A 24802-nucleotide genomic window follows, 5' to 3' on the forward strand; every position below is an offset into this window, starting at 1 on the left:
AAAGCACATTTTTTTTTAATTATTAGAGTAAAAATTGTAACGTGTTCTTTCATTCAATTAATTTCTTCTATGTTAAAATTGGATTTTGATAGGCACGTATTAGGCTCACAAATTGATTTAAATTTTCATGAATAGGGAAAGAAATTTTCAATTAATTGAAAAAATATGTTAATATTAAAAAAAATATTTAGAGAAATTTTTTATCAAAATTATAAACTATCATGTTTTATCGAAATTACAAAATGAAATAACTTAAAATTTTGTCCTGATTATAAAAACATATTGTTAAAAATTAAAGCACTTAGACATACTTTTTTACTGTAAATTTCTTAGTAAAATTTGTAAATATATCAATTAGCTTAGAAAAATTCAACTTGCATTCCCTTTATTATTAAAAAAAAATGTCAAGTTACTGTGCTAATTCTCATCATTTATTATGTAACACTTTTTCAAGTGGGGCACCTCGTAATTGAGAATGATAAACTTCCGGCATGGTAATTAGTTCTCGCCACCCTGGTGGGTATACAAAAACGTGAGAGTCTAGCTCCTCCCATCGATGACGGGACGCACTTCCTTAAGCCGCGGTCCCACGACCGGAGGATCTTCACAGATGTGGTCATAAAACTGTCACCCTTCCTTCTTGGTGCCACCCCCGTCTGTGGCAGCGGACCCACGACCGGAGAAATCTTCAGATGGCACGCGTTCCCCTTTCGACCGCTCAAAACCCTCAGTTTCTTTGACCCCCTCCCCCCTCATAGCCCAAACAAATTTTCCGGCTCTTTGATGTTTATCCATTTACCGACATTTTGCGGGAAGCTACAGGCGTACCACGGGCGACGGGAGAGTGTGGTCCCCCAGTGGGTCGGATGTCAGATTTATGACCAAATCCGTGAGGTGGCAGGTCGTTGGACCGCCGCTTTTGGGAAGGGTTGTACCGTGGCTGGTGATGGCCCTCAGGACTCAACTACAGTTCCCTCCAGTGTTGGTGTTGCAGCGGTCCGGTCATTCAGATTTTTTCGTGTGCCTTCCGGCGGGTCGGAATGGCCAGTTTGTGGTTATTATGTAACACTAGATACAGAATCTATTATCTATGGTTGATTACCAAGAAATAGGGCACAGATATCCAAAGCAACATCTAAAACTTCCATTGAACAGAAATGGCTGATTTCATTTCATGGAATAACAAAAAGCTTTAAACTTTTTCACTCAACAAAATTTCGTTAAAAATTAAAATGCTACTATAACATGAAATATTTAGGTGCTACGTTTATTCAGTGATAAAAGAACTATGAACAATGAAAAAGCTTGATTTGATTTGATTTATCGAAGTTTAGAGGCGCAAAAACCATTCTTGATTATGCTGCACCAAACGTATGATATGAATTAAAATTTAGTTTTATAAACTCTTAGATAAAATCTTATAATTTGTCATGACTTTTCAACGTTTATGATATACTGTAAAAAGCAGTAAGAAAAATTTTAAATTGAATTACTTTTAACTAGAGCAGAAGGTAAAAGCCAATTATTTTTAAAAAAGAAAAAAAAAGAGTGGGTGATTAACTTTGTGATGAATGTCTTACACACAGGAAGAAGAAATTACACAGGAAGACTGAAAGCACAGGATGCTTTGCGAAATAAATTGTGGGCAATCAATTAGAATGTGTTGAACTGACAATGGGCATTGGCATTCTGTATATTGAGGGGCGGGTTCTCCCAACAACAAATGCATGTGCGTGAGTCGAGTGTGGGCTATTCTTAATCGAGTAAGAGTTGTATTATGCATTCTATCAGATAAACTGGACCAACGATCAATAATATGTTGAACTGAATGAAGCTTATTTGTATTCTAGAGATGCCATTCACTTTGCCATCTTGAGAGGAGGTTAATTTAATGTATTGTTTTATATCATTGGCAGGGACAGGACAGATTAAAACGGTAGTGGCAGATTTTGTCTAATTGTCATCCAGTTTATTGTTATGCTATGCTATGCAATAATAATATATCTTCAACGTTATGTTAGCATTTTTTAAAAATTAAGTTTGGACTTTGTACTCATTCTGTTAGATTTTAGAAGTCCTAACTAAAAATAAAATTAAAGAGGATTGAAATTCATAGTATGAAGCATTGTAGCATGGCTATATTTTAGTATTATTTCATCCATAATTGCATTATTCTTAAAGATTAACTCTTAATTACAGTAATGTTTAACTGTTTACAATATATATATATATATATATATATATATATATATATGCCATCGCTGAAGTGTAGAAATCAGTTAACCTGCAGATTAGGGAACTGCAGGTTAACTGATACAGGAATACATTAACTAGGTGATCCGTTAAAGTGGGGGAAATTGCTTCATTTCTCAAATTACCTTGGTAGTCTGCAAATTACCTAGATAATCAGTACATTACCTATTAGATACTAGTTAATCTGCATATTAAATACTAGACATTCTTTAAAGTGACAATAAGATCTTCGCTGGAACAACAGCAACATTTCTGTAAGCCTAAATGAAATGTTTATTTATTTTTTGATATCGAAAGAATCAAGTTAATACAATCGAACAATCAACACATTAGTTAATATAATCACTAATCAATCAATTGAAAAACTACAATACAAAGAATCAAACGGTTTAAAATATTACTGCAATTAAGGAAATTGACATAATGTTATTTATTTATTATTCGATATCTAAAGAATCAAGTTAATATAATTAAGCAAAAACAAATTATTTAATAGAATCAATCATTAATCAATTGAATAACTATAATGCAATGAATCAAACGGTTTAAGGAAATGAATTTACGAAACATATGATAAAATTATGCTTATTAGAGCAATCTAAAGATTGGTGATAGTTTGAATTGCATAGCGATTGGTTTTTTTGAGACAAATCCACCTATTTGTGGTACATTTATATTAAAAGGGGAGGGAGAGGAGGAAGGAGTAGGGAAAGGAAATTAGAGAAGCTAACTTTTGAAACTTGACCGATCGTAAACCTCTAATGTGTGCATTACTTAGATAAAATACCGAAAACTCTTGATTCGCATGTAAAATATATTTAAATTATATTAAATATTTCATTAAAATTTGAGAAAATTTGCATGAAAATAAAGATGATATTACCGAAAACCTTATTTTTTAAACTGTAAATTGGTGCCAAAATATATATTTTTGTGAAATAATGTTAAATTTTCATTACATTTATATAAAAATTTATTTAGAATTTTGAAAAGGACTCTTTCTTTATGCTAATCAAATTCTAAAGAAATCATTTCATTCTAATGTGTTGAGTGTATAGACATGAAATTTGTAATTTTTTAAATGCTACACTCTTCCATAAGCAATCTGTTGAATTTTTTGAAACAGATTATGAAGTTACACGAATGTCTTTCTTATCTGTTCTTGAAAATATTATCATGATAGGAAAATATGAATTATTGAATGAGCATCTATTCTTCTTGCAATATCATGTATCTAAAAGTTTAGAAAAAATAAAAATGATTTACTATATATTAATTTTTTTTTGGTCTAAGAGGAAATACTGTTAATCTGAAAAGTAAACAATATATGATCTGTAATTACAAACTTTTATCTAAGTCAGAAATAGGGATTGCAACACCGGTATACCGGGATACCGAATGCCGGTATTTTGAGCCATTTGTACAATTTTGTAATAACGGTATTCACAAGTTTAAATACCATTTTTTCGGTATTTACTAGAAATTTTTAAAATTGTCTCCAATATATTTCAGAGATCGCCAACATAGCAAAATAGTATACGTTTTGTTTTTATGTCTCCCTAACGGACGAAATTAGCTAATGAATGGCTTTATTAATTGCTTAAATCTAAATTAACGAACATGGATTATCTCTGAAAGAAAATATTGTATCCATAACGACTGATGGAGCAACAGTTATGAAAAAAGTAGGAAAGTTGATTGTTGACAATCAGCAATTGTGCGATGCTCATGGAATTCAATTAGGAGTAATAGATGTATCATACCAAAAAAAAAAAAAAAAAAGAACAGAAGAATCCAAATACTGTGGATATAGAAACTTCGGATTCCAACTTAGAAGAGAGTAAGAGTGTGAGTGATATTGACAATGAAGATAATGACAATGTAATTGTTGAAGAAGATATTGCTAATGAGGATGAAATATTAACTCATCAAGAATTGCTTCCTATAATTTATAAAGTTCGAAAAATTGTTAAGATATTTAAACATTTCCCTATAAAAAATTATATATTACTAAAATATATACTAACTGAAAATAATACAGAATATATGTTAATATTAGATTCTAAAACACGTTGGAAAAGTTTACTCCTAATGATGGAATGATTTTTGAAATTGAGAAATCCAATCCAAAAAGCAATAATAGACTTAAACCTGTAAATTAATTTTTCAGATAGTGAATTCAACTTAATATCCAGAACTGTATCAGCTCTACTTCCAATAAAACTGACAATTGAGGCATTATGTCGGAGAGATTCTAATTTATTAACAGCTAATGCAACAATAAATTTCATGTTGCAATCACTGAAAGAACAGCATGCATCACTATTTGAAGAACTATATATTACGTTGAAAAATCGCACAGAAGAAAGGCATACCGAAATAGAAAATGTCTTATGGTATTTACATAATTATTATGATTTTATAAATGAAAATGAAAAAGAAAAGAAAATAACCAATTCAAATCTGATTAAGTTTATAGTAAATTTTCTTAAAATTATTTACCCACAAACCTATCCACATACAGAAGAATTCGGTTCAGTTATCGAAGATTATGATGATACTAATGTCGATAATGAAAAGGAATTGTCTCTTGAACAAAAATTAGAATTAGCGATAAATACAAAAATTTCAACGAACCAAAATGCAATACAGAAATCAGCTATATCCAAAACTATCTGACGAGAAATTGATTTATTTGAAGATGAGGGATTTAGAGGTAAATACTTGGAAAAAGTATATCGCGCATTGCTAACAGTACCACCAACTAGCGTAGATGCCGAAAGAGCGTTCTCGACAGCTGGTAATTTTTGCACAAAATTACTTTTCAGTCTTAATGACAGTACAATTGATGCATTATGTTTTTTAAGATCACTTTTCAAAAATTTGTAATAGTACCACAGACTGAATAGTGATATTTACACTTTTTGCGATTTAAATAAATAAGATGTTCCTTTACTTTTTTGTGATTCTTTATATACTGTTATAATTTATAGGTTACAAATTATTTTTTTGTGATATTTACACACTAATGAAAATGGTAAATAAAACGAAGAAACACATGTTTTTTCTTTCTTTTTCTAAAATTTCTAATACCGGTATTAAAACCGGTATCCCGGTATTAAGATCTAAAAAATACCGGTATTGAAATTTTGGTCCGATATTGCAACCCCCAGTCAGAAATTTTGTTTTATGAAAGCTATTTTGCCCCAACAAAGAAACTATATGTATCACTGAAGTAATGCGTGTACCATTTTCCAATAATTAAACTTTAATCTTTTAATTTTTAAACAGCTCATTGATTGAATTTTATTAATCACTGGGTAATAAAATTTAGCTAACTTACTGCAAAGTTTCTTTTTAAAAAACGCTATTTTTTAGAAAAATATGAATTAAGTGAGCAACAAAAGTATGGACAATTATTGAGAAATTAAATAATAGGAAACATACTTAACTTTAAATTAAAATTTTAAACATCATATTAATCAAGGTTGATTTGGCAAATTTATTATATTATTATATCTATATTGCGAACGTAACAATAAAAGAAAAATTCAAAATAGTGAAAAAGATGAAAAGAATGATAGCCCAGTCTGATTGTCATGACAATTATCAAAAAGAAGACAAATTGCAATTTTTTTCTTTACAATTGCAATTTATTCTTTAAGCTATTATTTGGATATCGAAAAATGGCCTCTAAAATTATACCTGAATTTGTTACTGAATAAAGGGAAAGAGGTTGGTAGATACGGCATTTTTTATACTTGCATAAAACGTTATTCATCTGAAAGGAAAATATTGTTGCAAAATTTCCGGGGTTCGTTTGGATAGTGGGAGTTATATGGTGTGGAGAACGCTCAATCAGCAGTAGAAAAAGAAACAACGACGTTTATTTACACGAAGACACACAGGACAGCACAAAGACGACAGCTATATACAGCACAGAAGACGATTATCTTCAGCTGAGACGTGCAGCATACAACAGTATACACAGCAGCTCTACTCCGTCGCTGCTCCGCTAGTCCCTGGAAGACGAGTTCTTCACCGTCGCTTCCGACTACTCATCGACTCCACTGGTTCACGACTCAATTCACCACTGCCCGGCAGCGGCAGGACTGCTTCCTTTTATAGGCATCAGGAGGCGGGGCTAGAAACCTCTCAACCAATCAGGAACGTTCGAGGCGTATCTCCGTTCCTACTGGACGGAAAGGGAAAATTCTCGATGTTTCGGGTATAATCTATTTTGGCGCCAAAGTCGCCAAAATCGTCGCCAAGTTCTTTGATCTCCTATGGAACCAACTATGCTGGAAAGCCGTATCACAGATTCGTAACAATATCAAATGAAATGCTCTAGGTATTAAAGTGATCTTTACAAAGAGCTGTTGAATATTATAACAGCTTAATTAAGTGAGGAGTAAATTTATAAAAAGAGCAGGTTGAAAATATACATTAATTTGAGCTAAAAGATTGGAATTCCATTTGAATTTAAATGGATTTCTAATTATTCCAACTACTATAAAATAACGAATAAAAATTCCAAATCGATATCTGCATTGTTTTGAAAGTTTAGTTTTAATTAGAAAAAAAAAACCAGGGTCATCGAAAAAATATTTTTCTATTATTACTACAAATTATTATTATTAATAAAAATCTTTAATATTTCTCAAACAAAGATAATTCGTGAAAAGAAAAACCATCCTATTCTAAAAGCTTTGTCTTTATATTAAGCAGACTGCGTATTCTGTAATTCAGAAACTGCAAGGCATATTGAGGAATTGAAAAAAAAAAATATGCATTAGATTTCATGAAGTTTTTTTGTTAGATGTTTTAATTAAAATTTAAAATTTGGGAAAAAAGTATGTAAATATAAATTACGCTAATACAAAAATGAATGTAACTTCCCAAAGAATGAACATAAAGCAAAACTCAAATGGTTTCATAAAAAAAACTATATAGAAATTAAGAATATTGATTAAACAAATACTCAATATTTTAATCAAAAATTCAGCTATTCAGTATAGTCACCTACTATAAATCATTTTTTTGTATCAACAATTGTTTTTAATAAACTTGCATTGAACTCTCAAATTGATTTAAACATCCTTGAAAAAATAAAGAAAAATATTTTGTATAAATGACAAAAAAAAAAAAAAAAAGCTTCCTTAAAAATGATTAAAAGTATACAAATTTTATCATAACTACAAAATGAAGGATATACAAAGTCTTGACTTGCATATTCTTCATTTGATTATAAAAAAATCTATTGCGCAAAAACAGTGGTACTCAAGCAAATTTGTTTATAGTAAATTGCAAATTTCTAAATTAAATTTGTACTTGCAACCATCATATTCCCATCTAAAATTTTCCTTTGTCGTCAAAAATAACTAAAACAAGTCAGTAATGTATGAAAACATGGGGCACAATTAACTAACTAAACCATTTTATATTAATTTTTTAACATGATATTATTTGAAACTAATTTAGCAAATTTATTTTAACTGTTTATATTAAATACAAAATAAAACAGAAAAATTCTAAATAGAGAAAGAGAAAAACAGTTTCCTGTAGTTCAGCTCAGAAAAAAGGGACTATTCCCTTCCGCGTCATAACAGTTTGCTTATCAAATGCCACGTGAGTTTTTATCAAACTCTTTACTATAAAAGTCTCAGCTCGTAAGCTAGGAATTCAATAATACACTGCATCAAGATGTGACTTTTGTGCAGTGTTTCCCAGGGTGGAAAAACCCAGTGTTTGATACACAAATTCAGAAAGTTGAAAAAGTATTATTTCCAAATAATCTATTACCGTAATTTTCCAATTTAGCAAAAATGTATGGGTTTAGTTAATTACAGACATCCTATTTAGGTGCTTTTGAAACTTAAAAGACTTTAAATATGGTAAGTATTTTCTTGATTATTTTTCAACTTTAACTGAAATTTGATATAAATTGGTATGTTACTCCAGTGTGTGTGCGAGAGAGAGAATGTATATGTGTTGTGTGGGGACACATTGCAAATAAAACCGTTATCCTACAGCTATCAAATGTGGCCTAGATATATTTGGGTGGTTAAAATTTTCAATTTGAAACGATTTTTAAAACTTTTTTTAATTGGATCTCTAATTTTTTAAATCTTTAATTTTTTATTGGGCAAATTTCCGATGTTTTTGACCATAACTGCAGAAAATTTTACAGCATAAAATAAATTTTAGATTATTTTAAAATTAAAATATTACATTTTAAATTATATTAATTTAATTGCTGCACACATTTTGTCTGTTTTTAATCAACATTCAAAAAATATTTTAATGTTTATTTTACAACAACTTATTTCTTTATTGCAACGAAATTTCATTATCTTCTCTATTAACTTTTTCATTGCTATTAAGGAATATTTTATCTTGTGTTTTTCGCCTTTTATTTTTTATTGATGAAAAAATAAAAAATATTCAGTTTTTTTATACTGAATCAATATTCTTATATAGCAAGATTCTGAAAAAACTTTTTAAATGTTGTTATCATTATTTTTAAGCTTTAACTTCAGAAGTAGGCAACGATAAAAGTGTTTTTGAAAGTTTATCTGTTTTTCTACTCTTTCTTTCTCTTTTACACACTGCTGTTTATTTAAATATTTTGAATACTTTGTTGAGTGAGAAATTTTTATTGAATAATTATTTGAGGTATTATATAAATATTGAAACATATACTGTAGTCAGAAGCGAATGCAGACTTAATTTGAGGGGAGTGATGGAATACTTTCAAGAATATCAACTTAAGTACAAAAATTTCCTAGAGAGACTTTGGGAATTTATAAAAAAGCACTAAATTGGGAGAGAATAACACATTTGGGACCAAATTATACCATTATAAGCCTTATGACTTTATTTTAATTTCAAAATTAGAGCTACCATTTTCGAACTTTAGTTAATTAATTGCATAAAGAATAAAAGGAAACATTTAGAAAGTGTAAATCATTATTCAAATCTTCCATGATCGTAACTGTCAATATTAAATTTACTTAAAGCTTTGACTATATCATACTCTCGATATATAATATATAAATTATATATATATAATATATTACAGCTTCTTTGGTGATATAAATCATGCAATACTTTTTTTCTAGATATGCCGTCTTAATTTGATTGTATAGAATGCATTACATCTAGTGTTCCTAATAGTGACTTTACAAGATGGAGTTCATTATTTTAAAAATAAAATTGGATATTTAAGGACATAAAAAGATAGATTATAAAAATAAACCAATTTATTTCATTCTTTTACTTAGTCAGTTCCGATCAGTCGTTATTATTTAACATTCACATGGAGCCCTATCAATTACTCATACTTCTATAGCACCATTTCTTTCAGACTACAAAATATTGTCTAGAATTTGGAAGGAGAGGTCCTGCCCCTCCCCTCCCTGTATTCGCCTCAGTCTATAATAGACACAAAAATTCAAGGTTTAATTTAAGCAAGAAAGTTATTGGACTAATTAAAATTTGATCACTTCCGTTTCAAATTAAAGTTACAATTGTAGGTGAAATAACAGGGAATAGGGAAATGCATGGCACAATGAACGAATTCTGTAAGGTTTCTAAAATAGAACGAGTTACATGCCAACCAAAATTAGAAATGTAAAATATTTTGCAGATGTAAAAATTAGACTAAATACTTAATTAAAATTTTAACAACTTTTAATCCTAGTGTGCCAACTAATGGCTTAAGATAGCTAATGTTAAAAAAGAAAAAAAAAATATATATATATTTTAACAGTATCTGTTCTGATAATTAATGAAATTGGATATGCTTCGATAATTCTGATTTTCTGCAATCTGCCAGGTGTTAAAAATAATCAAATGTACTTCTTATAATCAAACAATTCCTTTGTTAAAAAATAAAATAAAATAATGAACTTGATTTTATTTTTTAATAATTAACTTTTAAAATAGTATCTTCCTAATTTCATCTGCATAGGGAATATAGAGAATAAATTTTAGTGATTAGTTGAAATTCGATTTCGTATTATTATTATATTACGATTTCGTATTATTATTATATTACGATTTCGTATTATTATTATATTTCGTATTATTATTATATTACGAAATCATTATTCAAATCTTTCACGATCTTAACTGTCAATATTGAATTTACTTAAAGCTTTGACTAAATCATATTCTCGATATATAATATATAAATTATATATATAATATATTACAGCTTCCTTGGTTATATAAATCATGCAATACTCTTTTATAGATATGCCGTCTTAATTTGACTATATAGAATGTATTAAATCTATTGTTCCTAATATTTACTTTACACGATAGAATTCCTTATATATATATATATATATATTATATATATATATATATATATATATATATATATATATATATATATATATATATATATATATATATATATATATATATATTCCCTTTATTATTATTAGTTTTCATAGTGAGAAACAGAACTCAGAAGAAGATATGAAAAAAAAAAAAAAAAGAAAAGAAAAAGAAAAGAAAGAAAAGAACCAAAGCGTTATGTATAATGCACACAATTCCGCTTTACAAATTTTGCTTTGCACCGTACAACATATTATATTAATAGATAGGCATTCCGTGTAAAAAATTCTAAAAAATAAATGCTTGCAAGATATTTGTTATTTTTTCTCTTAGTTAGAATACTAATGAGGCACATATTTTTTATACCTCTGAATTGTTTTTCACACATAATATGATTCTAATAATTTATTATTAATTTCAACAAAACTTATGCAACATATTTTTGTTGAAAAAAGTCTCAGATTTAAAAATATTTTTTTGAAAAAACAACATTAGTGTTAGGATTAAACAACAAATTGGAATTTCATTCGAGTTTGATTTTCTTTAAATTTGCAACTAAAAATAATCTCGAGTGATGTTAATATATTTTAATAAAAAAAAAAATTCAGTAATCTTTTTAAATTCAGTTCATTTTCATTCGTCACTGAAAAGATCAATCCCTCTCCCTCAATTTCGGGGTGTGGGAGGCAAAAAAGAAGCTTCTACCATTCCAAAGCTTCTCTTTTTTTCCCAACTAATCCCCCATATTCTTATAATAATTTCTTCCAATCGTTAGTAATACAAATTTGTATTAATTTAAAAGTGCATTGTTTTCAACATATTCACAACGTTATTCACATTTTAAGAGATGAAACAATACTCTTTAATCAGAGCATTTTTTTTTTTTTTAATCTCCACGATAGCGAGGAGAACTAAGTTTGTGTTTTGAAATATTTTTAATGTAAATTCTTGAATAATAAAATAATGGATAGCATTTCAACTGAAAAAAAAAAAAAAGGATTTTCTAGCATTTCATTTCGAAAAGTATTTTAGCTCTTTAAATATTATTAGATAGTATTTTTATATTCTTTTTTTTTTGCTATTTAGTTTATTATTTAATCATATTCTTTGAACAATGGAACTAAATTCAGTTCGCTATTCATCGAAATAATTCTTTTTAACCTTTGAAAACATCATGTTATCAGTTATATTTCCAGATACAGAATACTTAACTTTGACATATTGTTTATGATAGAAACATGCGAAAGAAATGTTTTTGCAGATGGAATAAAATTAGACCTACTGTAGATAAATTACATATTCTATAGATTAAATACTATTCCGTATCAGGTTTATATAATTCATTAAATAAAGCTACTTTTTTGTACTAATAGATACTAATAAAAAAAGAATGTGTTTGTGTGTGTTTATTGTTGCATTACAAAGAAAATTTCTGGGCGCAAAAATAAGGTATTTGGTAGAATCAATCCTACCTTGGAAAATGAAAATGTGCAATTCGGAATGAAGTCCGTAATTTAAATAAGAATTTTAATTAATTTAAAATAAAGAAACATTTTTTTTTTTTTGCTTTTACCTTTGATAATTTAGGAAACTATTGTAGCATCAACAGCAATAACAGTAAAAGAATGTTACATTCTCTAACAATTTTATTGATCGGTTATATTTGAGTTCAGACGCATCTGTATACTTCCAGAAATATAGGATATTGAACATTCTCATATTGCTTATGGTGGAAACATGTGAATGGAACGTTTTTGTAGATGGAATAAAATTAGGCCTAATGTATGTAAGTTACATTTTCTACAGATGAAATATTATTTCTTGTAATTATTACGTGTCTGGTTTGTATGATTCATTAAATAAAGTTTCTTTCTTCTGCTAATAGATAATAATAAAAAGTAGTGCGTGTAAGTGTTGTTGTTGCATTACAAAGCAAGTCTCTGGAACTAAAGATATTATATTTGGCATAATCGTACCTTGGAACGTGGAAATGTGCATTTCGAAATCAAATTCTTTTTTTAAAATTTAAATAAAAATTTTAATTAATTTAAAATTAAGAAAAATTTTGTTACTTATTTCTTTGACAACTTAGGTAAATTTTGTAGCATCTTCACCATCAACAAAAATTTTTTAAATAATTTAACAATTTAATAATTCTGTATCTACTGTAATATATTTATAATTAGTGTTACATTTTGATATAGGCTGACGGAGGTGGAGTCAGAAGACGCAGGGAAGCTCCAGAGAGGTTTGAATACAGACGAACACTGGAGCGGCTTATGAATTTCGTTGATAATGAACTGGGAAATGGAAGGGCACCACGACCGAGACCAGACACCAGAGAATGGAGAATACAGAGAGCAAAAACCATCACAACATTGAATGGCCTCGGAGACAAACTTGACACGGTATGTGTTGGCGCAAATTATGTCAGAGCTGGAGCAAATGGTGCAGAAATTGTAGGTGCAGGGAGTGCTATAGTGGGAAGCCTTATGACTCTTGCAGGACTTCCTTCAGGCCAAATGGTTTTGAATGCTGGAAATCTGGTACATCACTCAGGTAGTTACACATTTCACATCATTTCATTTTTACCTTTCAAAGTATCCTTCATGTTTAGTACAGGGGCGGCGAAAAAAAAATCCCTCGGACAAAGTTATGGCATTATAGAATAGAAGTTAACTCATTTCTTTTTAATTTGTGCTCATTTCTTTTTGTCTATCACTTCGATTATACAATATTTTATAATACATATCTTGGTTTATGTATTGTTTTTTGGCTCTTTTGCAATGTAAAGGAAAAAAACTGCAATTTTCGAGTTGTTTAAGTAAGGAAACAATATCTGATCCAATTTGTGGTTTCAAAGAGATTGGCGATGACAATTGACATTCAGGAAGTGAACGAAAACGCACGATGAACATTTTCAATAACCGTAAGACCATCAAAAGGCGAGTTCGACAAAATCCGAGGGTTTCCATGAGAAAAATCGCTCGTGAAATTGGAATAAGAGACTGATCAGTTCGACGAATAACAAAAACAGAGCTTGGACTGAAGCTTTATAAGTTCCGAAAAGTTTATCTTCTCATTGAAGAAAGCAAACTCGTGCGGCTCCAAAAATGCCAAAAACTTTTTGAGACGGGCCGCAAATCAGTGTTTTGAAAGATTCCTTTTCACTAATGAGAAGTTCTTTACCGTCCAACAAGCTCATAACTTCCAGAACGATAGGATCTGGTCTGAAGACGCCCCAAGCACCTCAGAAATTGTTGAACATCGCCAACATTCGAAATCTGTCATGGTCTGGGACGGAATTTGCATAAGCGGTAAAACATCTCTGTTTTTGTGGATGAGGGCTTTAGAATAAATCAAAATTATACCAGTGGGGCATTCCAGAAGCTGTTGTACTTCCGTGGGCCAAAATGCCCTTCGCTAATGTAAAACGGACGTTTTAACAAGACTCCGCACCAGCTCACAAGACGAAAAAGACACAAGAGTAATAGTGCAAGGCGCCTTTTCCGGATGTGATGTCATCTTGAGAGTGGGCACAATACTCGCCGAATCTCAATCCCATGGATTATACAGTGTACGATCCATTTTGGAATCTACGGCTTGATATAAACTAGACAAAAGTTTGGACTCTCTAAAGCAATCGCTTCGGTGGGGATGAGATAGATTAAAGGTAGAAGACTTGCAGTCCATTGCTGAAAATTTCAATAAACGTTTGAGCCTCTGCATCGTTGCAAAATCCAGCCACTTTGAAACCAATTAAATTCATTTATTAGTAAAAGTCCACTATTATAATTATTTATTATACTTTGTTAATTTATTTATTTTCAATAAAGTTATATTAAAAATCGTTCTTCCCGGCTTTTCTGCCGCACCCTGTAATTGCAGGAATCTTTCAGGCCAAATGGTTATGAATGCTGGAAATCTGGTACATCACACAGGTGATTGCACATTTCACATCATTACATTTTAGTAGTTACTAGTTGTCGGACATTTTTCTGGCCAAATGGTTATGAATACTGGAAATCTGGTACATTTCACACCATTACATTTTTACCGTTCAAATTATTCTTCATGTTTAGCAGCAACAGGCAAAGAAATGTTATCATTATTTTCTTCTTGTTATATGAAAATATCATTACTTAAGACAGACATTTGGTTCTATATTTGATTACTAGTCCCCTTTGGTGATAGCTGGTTCGCCAGGAGTAATGCTCTCTAAACTTTTCCATTAAATATTTATGTACTTTGGTCTCTTAGCATCTTCTTCAACTAAATATTTCAAAGCTTCAAATTTCAGTAGTCATATGATTCATATTATTATAGAAGCCTTACGAAAGTTTATTAATTGTACGATATAGCTCTCTAGTTTGCTGAATTTGAAATGGAAAGGATAAAACTTCAATTAATTCTAAAACTTTTTTGCATTTTTTAAAAAAAAATGATTACAGATATGTAACCACAAAATTAAAAAAAAAATAATTTATTAAATTATGAAATTAAAAATAATTATGAATTATATAAACTTCTCTTATTCATCATAAAATTCATTTTTATCTTCACAAAATTAAAATGCTGTAAATAGTATTTCATTTCATTTCAATCAATAAATACACTTCTGAAACAATTATGAAGTCTAAATTTTATAGAATCCCTCAATCCTATATATCATATTCAATAAAATTATTTTGAAGATCTAATGTTTAAATCTTCAGCGATCAAGCCTGATCGAGTTATAAAGCTTTGAATATCATTATTTTAGGACATTGAACAATTGCTACGGTTTAGACAATTAGTCTCGGAGAAAGTCCAAACGCTGATTGGCTATTTTCTTTAAGATGGTCGATGAAGAGTTTACAAATATCTCGTTTTTATAGAAATAGAATAGAAGCATTTAAATTTCAGTAACTCAATTAATTTAATTGGAAAAAGTATAACTTTTTTTTATTTAAAATATTAGTGTCTCAAGAATATTTTATTAAATATGACTCATAGAACAGAGGATCTGTATAAAAATTTAAATGTCGTAATTCATCAGAACACTTATTGACAATCGTATATTTATCGCTTAGGATATATTAAACGCCTTTAGCGACCAATTGGTTCGCCAGGGATATAGTTAAATCGTTTGGATATAACTTCACGCCAATGTTACCGTCAAATTACCAGATATTAAAGAGGCATTATTTTGATTTTCTTATATACACTCTGTTGTTTTAGAGGCGTAGACGATGACTATTCAACTTAAAAAGTATACCGTTAAAAATTTTTTATCACTATAGAATAGAATATTTCGCCTAATTCATCTAAAAAAGGATAAAGCAAAATATTAAGAAAAAAAAAACATACAAAAGAAATTTTAGCAACAATTTCAAAATGGAGGAAGATTCCATTTACTCCCAATCAATACAAGACCAACATTTAAAACAAAATTTTCTTGTTTAAAATTATACTTTTAAAACCATCAAAAATGTCAAGAAAATCATTTTCTAATCAAGATTAAATGAATAAAAATTAATTATCCATAAGTAGATCAACACAAGATTAATTACACAAATTTTTATAAAATTGTACTTATTAAATTATAAGATTTGCTATAAATAGTTTTATATTTTGGCGATCGATTATCTGGGAACAAAACCATATAGCTACATTTAACTATTAAACATATGAAGAACGTGTTCTAGGTTTGTTGCGGTCAGCGTGTTATTTTGAGCTCTTCGATAATGTAATTATTAAGTGTACAGAGTCTTCCACAAGGTATTCAAATTTAGTGCAACAATATATTATAAATAACAATACATTATAAAAAAATACCAATAAACTTTTTAATTATTGGCAACACTGCGAACATCGTCGAAGATATCTCTGTTATTGGAAACTTGACATGTGTAATTAAGAGTAACCTTATAAAATATCTGAAGGACCAGAGGACTTTATTAAGTCGGCGCTTACATTAGTGGTTACAGTCGTCGGTTCCCTCATTACTCGAGAATATCCCAAAACTGAGCAAGGATAATGACAAACGTCTTAGAAATTACATAGTAGACTTTATATCAGTAGTTTCAAGACAACAATCTGTTATTCAGAGGGTATTGAAAAAAAAATCAGATGAAAAAACAGAATTTATATAACTATAAAGCATGGGTATAAACTCTGAATTTTCTCATATTTCTTTTTCAGGCACTTTGGTTGACGGAATTTCGAGTGTAATTGAATCCCTTGTTTCTGCAAAATATCTAAGCGAAGTCGAAGCAGAATTGGCAAAAGACAAGGCGCTTTCCCAGCCGTTGGCAGAATGGTTGGATTTCACGAGAGAATTAGACACAAATGTTCAAGCGATCTTTGGAGTCAGCCTTTCCTCGGAAAAATGGAACACTGTTATGAAAGTATTCTACGAATTCGCCAAATTTTCTAGTTCTGCTAAAGGTTTTGATGCAACTATGCGCCTAATGAGACAAGGGAGATATTCAGTCTACATAGGGAATGACGTCAAAATCGAAAAACTGCGTATGTTCTTCCAGCATCTGTCCGCTTGTCCTCAGTTTGCAGACAGAATACGTGTGACCCTTTCTGTTTTAAGCGTTTCGACTGGAGCTTTCCAGGTTTTCAGAGACGGAGTTCAAGCATATCGCAGTATTATGGGTATATCTAATTCATCTATTGTTCCAACTCTTCAAGGAGGTCTTAATCCTGACATTCCAACTGCGAGTGCAGTTTCAGTTTTTTGTATTTTTCAGACAATAAGCATGGCAATTAGTGTCGTTTCGCTTATAAATGCGACAAATATCATTAAGCATGGTAAATCCAAATACAGTGATGCACTAAAAGAACTTACACGGTCACTTACTTGGGAACTGAGACGAATGGAGGAATTGTAAATTTAAAAGATAATAAATTGCAGCTTTTGAATAATTTTGTATTCGTAATTGTAGTATAATTTGTAATTACTTATTAATATGTAATATTTTAAATAAAGTTTTGATTTAAAATAAATTTCTTCAGTTTTTCTTGATACATTGTTCTAAGAAAACTTTCTCCTTATTTTAATAAAATAAATTATTTCAATCTGCAACCATTGGAAATTGAAGTAATTTCCCAATTTCTTTTGTTTTACTGAATTTCATAAAGAATATACCGAATTTCGAAAAGAGCAGAATATGCATTTAAAAAGTCATATAGATACCAATACTTTTAGGGACAATTTCCTGTATAATTCAAATATTTCCATATTACAATTTAGATTAGATATTGTCGAAGAAATTTGAACACCGGCATCATGTTTATATCGTAAAACAATTCATGCGCAAAAGTTAGCACTTTAACAGACATTATTTAACCTGTGATTCGGTAATTCTGTGATTTCTATCCAATAAGATGACTCTTTCCTTCCTATTTAACTGTAACAAAGAAAAACTATCTAATTATACAATAGATTCGAACAAAGTAGACAACAAGTGTAAATCACAGGTGAGTCACGCATGCGCCAACATGTTAAAAGAGTAAATTTCAATACACTGCATTGATATTATTCTCCGACTTTCTACAATTCTTTCAGTGTCTTCAGGTTAAAAGATATTGTTGATTTAATAATATTATGTTTTTTTTTATCAGTTTTATTCCCTGAGAAATTTATTTCCCTTACTATGTAAGAAAGGATTTTAAAAAACCCTTTTGTATACTAATGGCAGGTCAAAAATTTACTAATAAAGAAAAAGGAATAAGTTTATCGACATGTAGCAGTTTTGAAATCTAAATTCGAACAAACAAAGCTCCTAAATTTTTGTTTGCAGATTTATGCAGAATATCCAAAATTCAATCTCGCAGTCGTTATTATTTTGATGCCATTTAGAGCAATATATTTAAACGAAAGGAAAAAACAAAACAAAACAAAACATTTTCATATATGTGGCAACAAAAAGAAATTAACGGAACAAGCGTCATGCAGAATACAAAATCTGTCTACAGATAACATCTTTATAACTAGATTTTGATTATTTGAGTTTAAAAAAATTCGATTTTGATTATTTGAGTTTAAAAAAAATTCAAGTTCATTTTAGTTACTAGATGTGATGATAGAATAACATTATGAAAATTTTAAATTTACTTGCATGTTTTTAGTTGCTTTAATTCCTTATTTTTATTACTACCAGAACCTATACAATTCAACTATAAATGTCTAACCAACACATGTTTTTTGGAAATAGATGTTGGGCTCTGACTGGAAATCCTGTTGGGCACCATGAATCTGAACAGTTTGAAAACCGTCTCTCTGCAATATCTTAGTACAAAAAAAAAAAAAAAAAAAAAATTGCACTAGTAGCAGAAGTGATCTAAAATCCAAACTAGGGAGTACGCAAGTTAAGGGAACTAGGCTTAACATACTAGGCAAACCAGGGAGTATGCAACCGTGCAGTTAGGCTTAACATTCTACGAAACAACTTTTTGATAAAATTCATGTTAGACTTGAACTGCCAGATGATTTATGTTGTAATGTGATATGAATTATAATTACAATTTTATGAATGAATTATAATTATATGATATGAATTATTATTAATTGTAAATGGGCCTGTAAATATTTGATCAAGGTAAAAGTCAAATATTTGTGTTTGAGATTTTTTTTACCACCTCCCTCCCCCCCAAAAAAGCAAAATAAAACCAGAGAAATTTTCTGTTAAGTTGTCAATATATCTTTTAGAATCGACATCTATTTTTAAGAAATCTTTTGAAAACTTTTTAATTTACAAAATTATAATGAAAGATATCCGAAGAAAAAATATATGATAAAATATATTTCCTATCAAAGAAGAGTAAATATGATTCGAATATGTTTAAGTGTAAATTGATATATTTGAACAGTATTTTAGTTTAAATTTCAATAAAGAACTTTATAAAATTTAACAAATTTAATTTTAACGCAATTTTATTATGCGGATTTATCATATTTATGTAATAAATTTAGAACTAAATTTTGATGAAATATTTTGAAATGTAGAATCCTTTATAATTATTCGTAATTCATAATTTATAATTATTCATTCAAAATAATTCATAATTATTTATCATTGAAACACTTTTAAATTCTGTTCACTTTCCATTCTAACTTTTTCATTCTTAACAGGGTTGTGGGTGGAAAATATTAAAAAGACTTTGATCTATTTAGTGACTTGAGGATTAAAAAATTATTTCAGTGAAAAAGGAGTGAAATCTTAAATAGCATAGTACCTTCTAAATTATTTTATTAGTAAATGAAGGAAAAAAAAATTCTACTAGTGTCGCACTTATATGAACTGGGGTTAAGATTAAAGATGGAAAAAAAACAAAGCAGATCTTTTATTCATTTTCAACCTCTGTATTACCTGTAGAGTAAAATTTAAAATAAAAAAAAAATCTAAAGAGAGAAACAATTCTATGGTATACCATTAGTATCATTCGTAGGGAAAAAGTTAAAAATCAGTGTGAAAAAAAGGACCAATTATACATCACCCGTAAAATAAATTAAAAGATTTTTGTGAAAAAAATGTAGTGAATTATCTTTAACTATAAAACTGCACTACGCAAGTTCATCTGAGATCTTCACACATTAATAATTTAATTTGTGAAAGTTCATTTGAATTAGAAGTGAACTAAATTACACTATTCTAAAGAAAAATTTCATTTTATCAATAATTTACGATTTGCCATTTAATTTACGTTATAATTCTTCAATTATACATTTGCATCCCACACATTAAACATAATAGCATCAAGTAAGTATATAATAATGATGATAATTCGATCAAAGTACATACATATATAATTCTGAAAATTAAAATCATTCACAGTTAGATGATTGAAACGAAACGTATTTTTTCGCTTTGCACTTAGACGGAATTTATTTTCAAAACAATCTTATTTTTATATACAAAACTAATAATTAAGTAATAGCTAAATTTCAATTAGAAAAAATATTTTAAGTTCCGACTAGTTATTTTTTAAGTTTTAAGCAATGTTTACATCTCACATTATCGAGTCACAGATGAGAACTGAGATTGAATAATACTGAGCAATAATTTTTCCAAAGTACTTATCTTCAATGAGCAGTAAAGATTTTCCAGCGATATTAAATACAAAATTCTTCACTTGTACCTCACGAGCACATCAAAAACCGATTAAAAATTTGAAAAAGTACTTATCTTCAATGAGAAATAAAGAATTTCCAGCGATATTAAATACAAAATTCTTCACTTGTATCTCACGAGCACATCAAAAACCGATTCAAAATTTGTAAAAGTACTTATCTTCAATGAGCAGTAAAGACTTTCCAGTGATATTAAATTCAAAATTCTTCCCTTGTACCCCACAAGCACATCAAAAATCAATTCCAAATTTGAAAAAGTACTTATTTTCAATGAGAAATAAAGAATTTCTAGCGATATTAAATACAAAATTCTTCACTTGTATCTCACGAGCACATCAAAAATCGATTCAAAATCTAAAAAAGTAATTTTAATATATATATATATATATTACTTTTTTTGCATACGAAGTAATAAAAAGAAAGTACCGTAATCAATAAGCGTTCGAACTCAAGATTTTGAGAAATTCTATATTTCAGACTTACCTGAGTTCGGAAAACATATTTTTGAATTATGTCTGTCGCTCTGTCTGTCTGTCTATGAGCACAGTAACTCAAAAATTCTTTGAGTTAAATAGATGAAACGTAGTATGCGATCTTTTAACCAAATTTTGAATGAAATTCATTCACAGGAATTATGTCTATCATTTAAATAAACCAATAAGTTCAAAATATAAAAGATATAGCTAAATAAATTTTTGAATATCTAAAATGTAGGTCGGCATAAATTTTAAACCATTACTGTCAAATAACCGTTTGTTGGTCTGTCATGTAAATAAAGCAAAATTTGATGTATATTCTTATTGCTAAAGTTGATTAAGAATGTCAGTTTTTAACAATCTATGGATATTAAAGCATCCAATATATAAAGTCGACTTTTCCTCTTCTATATTCAAAAGTAAAAATTTTTTACATACAGGACTCTAAAAATAAAAATCTAAGCACTCGTTGCGTTCTCGAACTTCATCAGGGTTCATTATTTTTAGGCTGGTTGAGGACTGTTAATTACTTTTACTTATTTACTTTTTATTACTTTTACTACTTAATTACTTTTTTTAATAATTAAAAAAATTTCTTATTATTATATCTTATATTATTATTATTTAATGACAGCAAATAATAAGATAAGCTACAAATAAAGCTTTGAAATTTTTATACGGTGTATCTATTTTTAAATAATTGCCTGTTATCATTACAAAATTCTGAGATACATTTATTTCCTTTACTCCCCAATGAAAACGGAATAAATGTGAAGATACATATGATGAATTTTCGGATGAATTTTCAAATTTCACAATTGTCAATATATGAAAAGGGAAAGAGTATAAGGCGGCATTATGTTTAAACTTAGTTTAGTTATATTAACGTCCCATTTTAAAGCATCACTAGGAGACCTTGAAATTTCGAACCGCGGTCAGATGATGAAGACGACACCTGAGCTGGAATCCCCTGCTCCAAACTTCCTCATCACACCGGCAGGAGGACGTTTGGCCCTAATGGCACCAGACCTGCTTACACGATGGTCCTTCGGTGGAATCTGGTCTTGAACCTGGCACCCTTCAGTTCCGAAGCCGAGGCCATCCACGAGGCAGCCGCAGCCCACAAATTGAGTTAGAAGGATGGATATAATAAGTAATAAAGTTTTTACATCAAATAACTTGTAGATATTTATCAACTTTTATATGAAATTCACTCTTAGAAATATTTTTAGACAATTTGTCCATCTGTGTGTGGACGTATTAATTGCACGTTTCTGGGCAGATTATGAATGCCTTTATTCAAGTTTTCAGCATCAAAAGAAATACAACTTGCCAGATCATAAGATATGACAACAATATTCTTTTAAGTAAATAGGTAACGAGTATTCATAGATCATCTTGAACAAGAAATGAAAATAAATAAAATATTACTCCTAAATGATTTGCAACATATTTTGCGAACAAGGGGACAATAAGTTATTACACAATGGCAGAAGACACCACAATAAATACAATTTCCCATAACTCTAGAACTTAATTTTGACAAATCTCAAGATCTTGGATTTCCTAAACAGTATTTGGAGCCAAATCAGTCGCCAATTCAAAATCGTCGCAAAAAATGAGTAACATATTTTCGGCCATAGAAATTATTATTTAATGCCAATTTAATTTTTCTCATAAAAGTAAATTAATTTATTTCCTTAATTCCAAAAATTTATTTAATATATTCAGAAATAAATTGCTTTTAAAGAATTAATCCAAAACAAATTTTGCAAAAGGAATGAAGAAAATAATTTTAGTTATTGCGTTGAGAATATGAGTTAAAGTGCTACATTAGTTTCACTTTTGTCTCTTATCAGCATATTATGTGTGCCCATATGTCTAAACAGCATTTGGAGCCAAATCAATCGCCAATTCAAAATCGTCGCAAAAAATGGGTAATATATTTTCGGCTTAAGAAATTATTATTTAAAGTCAATTTAATTTTGCTGATAAAAGTAACTGAATTTATTTGCAAAATTTATTCATTGTACTCAAAAATAAATTGCTTCTAAAGAATTAATTCAAAACAAATTTTGCAAAAGGAATGAAGAAAATATTTTCAGTTCAAGAATTTTCAGCTGATAGTCTGAGTTAAAGTACTAAATTAGTTTCACTTTTGCCTCTTATCAGCATATTCTCTCCATATGTGATAAGTCTTCTGAGGAACAATTGTAATTTTTTGGTATCAGACGAACTTGTACAACTACTTTGACTGATAAATATTTATCTGCAAATATATTTGTTTGAAAATAATGATGTTTTTTTTTACGTTTATTCAAATATCATAAATAAAATTTTTTAAAAAAATCTTAAAATGAAAATAAATGCCTTATAATTTACCAAAATTTAAAGCAAATCGAATAAACGTAAAGCTTACAAAAGCAGTTTCTAAAAAAAATCACTAAATAAAAATCCCGTTAAATGTAGATTTATTTTTAAAAAATTATTATTAAAAAACGCATGGCCTTGCGATAAATTTAATTTCTAGATATGTAATATGAGTTTTTTAAACAAATTCTTTAGAAAGAATATCTGATTTCTTAATTTAAATTTAGTACATAAAATATAGAGCTATTCAAAACAATTGCACTGATCACCAAAGGTTATAAATTCGTCAACAACAACAATAGGAAGAACTATGAACATAACTTAGAAAAAGTTCAAAGTTTTGTTTACATATTTAATAACTGCCGTGTGTGACTTCCTTCGGTCACATGCGTGTTTTTTTGCATGCGAAGTGAACTTTTAACATTTTATCGCTATAATTTCTGAAAAAATATTTTTTTCAAAGAAATTAATAACATATTATAATATTTAAGTTTTCTTTTTGGAAATATGAAAGAAAAGCTGACTTAATAAACATATAGTACTATGAAGACCAAACTTCGCTCGGCAGTTTTTTGTTTTTGGTAAAATTGTAAATAAAATCCTATCTTGTTGCTTGTTTAATGTTATAAGCGAAATCTAATTGAATTGCAAACGCGGGATCGAACAGAAAAATGCATGGAAGCCTTAACTACCATTCCTTTTCTGATACGCTCATGCAGGTAATGTATATATGTACACATGTCAATATTTAGTTATACATTTTTTTGTGAGTAAAATCTCATTTTTTTAAAAGAAAAACACTTGTATAGATAAAAAGCAAAACCTTATCACTAATAAATTTGATCCAAATCATTAGAGCCATTTCCAAAATAAATTAATATATATACAAGAATTGCTCGTTTAAAGTTATACGCTCATGCTCAGATAAAAATTTAACATATCTTAAATTCTTCTCTAGGAATATATTTTGATACGCTGAATTGTTCAACAGAAAAGTAAACTTCTGAGAAAACTCTTGATATTATCTATTGTTTTATATTGCTATTGATTAAATTCTGATATAATAGATTACCTTTTAATAACGGCGCACGTATAAATCTGTCGTAATTTTCAAGTCCTTCAAGTCGAGACAATACCACTGGCGGTACTGGATCAGAGATGATAATTCTCTGATTCAGATCTAAATTACGATCTGTGGATGAGTGAATGAAGTCCGCCCCGTGAAAAGGGCTTT

General features: G+C 29.0%; 1 protein-coding gene across 1 annotated transcript; it reads left to right on the plus strand.

Moving 5' to 3' along the window:
- Positions 1–7925: 7925 nt before the first annotated feature.
- LOC129981825 (uncharacterized) lies at positions 7926–17579 on the plus strand. Its single transcript, XM_056092848.1, has 3 exons — positions 7926–8147; positions 12804–13158; positions 16783–17579. The coding sequence occupies exons 1-3, from the start codon at positions 8145–8147 to the stop codon at positions 17478–17480; spliced, it is 1056 nt and encodes a 351-aa protein (XP_055948823.1). The 5' UTR covers positions 7926–8144; the 3' UTR covers positions 17481–17579.
- Positions 17580–24802: the final 7223 nt, after the last annotated feature.

This window comes from Argiope bruennichi, chromosome 8 (genome assembly GCF_947563725.1).
Source record: "Argiope bruennichi chromosome 8, qqArgBrue1.1, whole genome shotgun sequence".
In the NCBI taxonomy this organism is placed as follows: domain Eukaryota; kingdom Metazoa; phylum Arthropoda; class Arachnida; order Araneae; family Araneidae; genus Argiope; species Argiope bruennichi.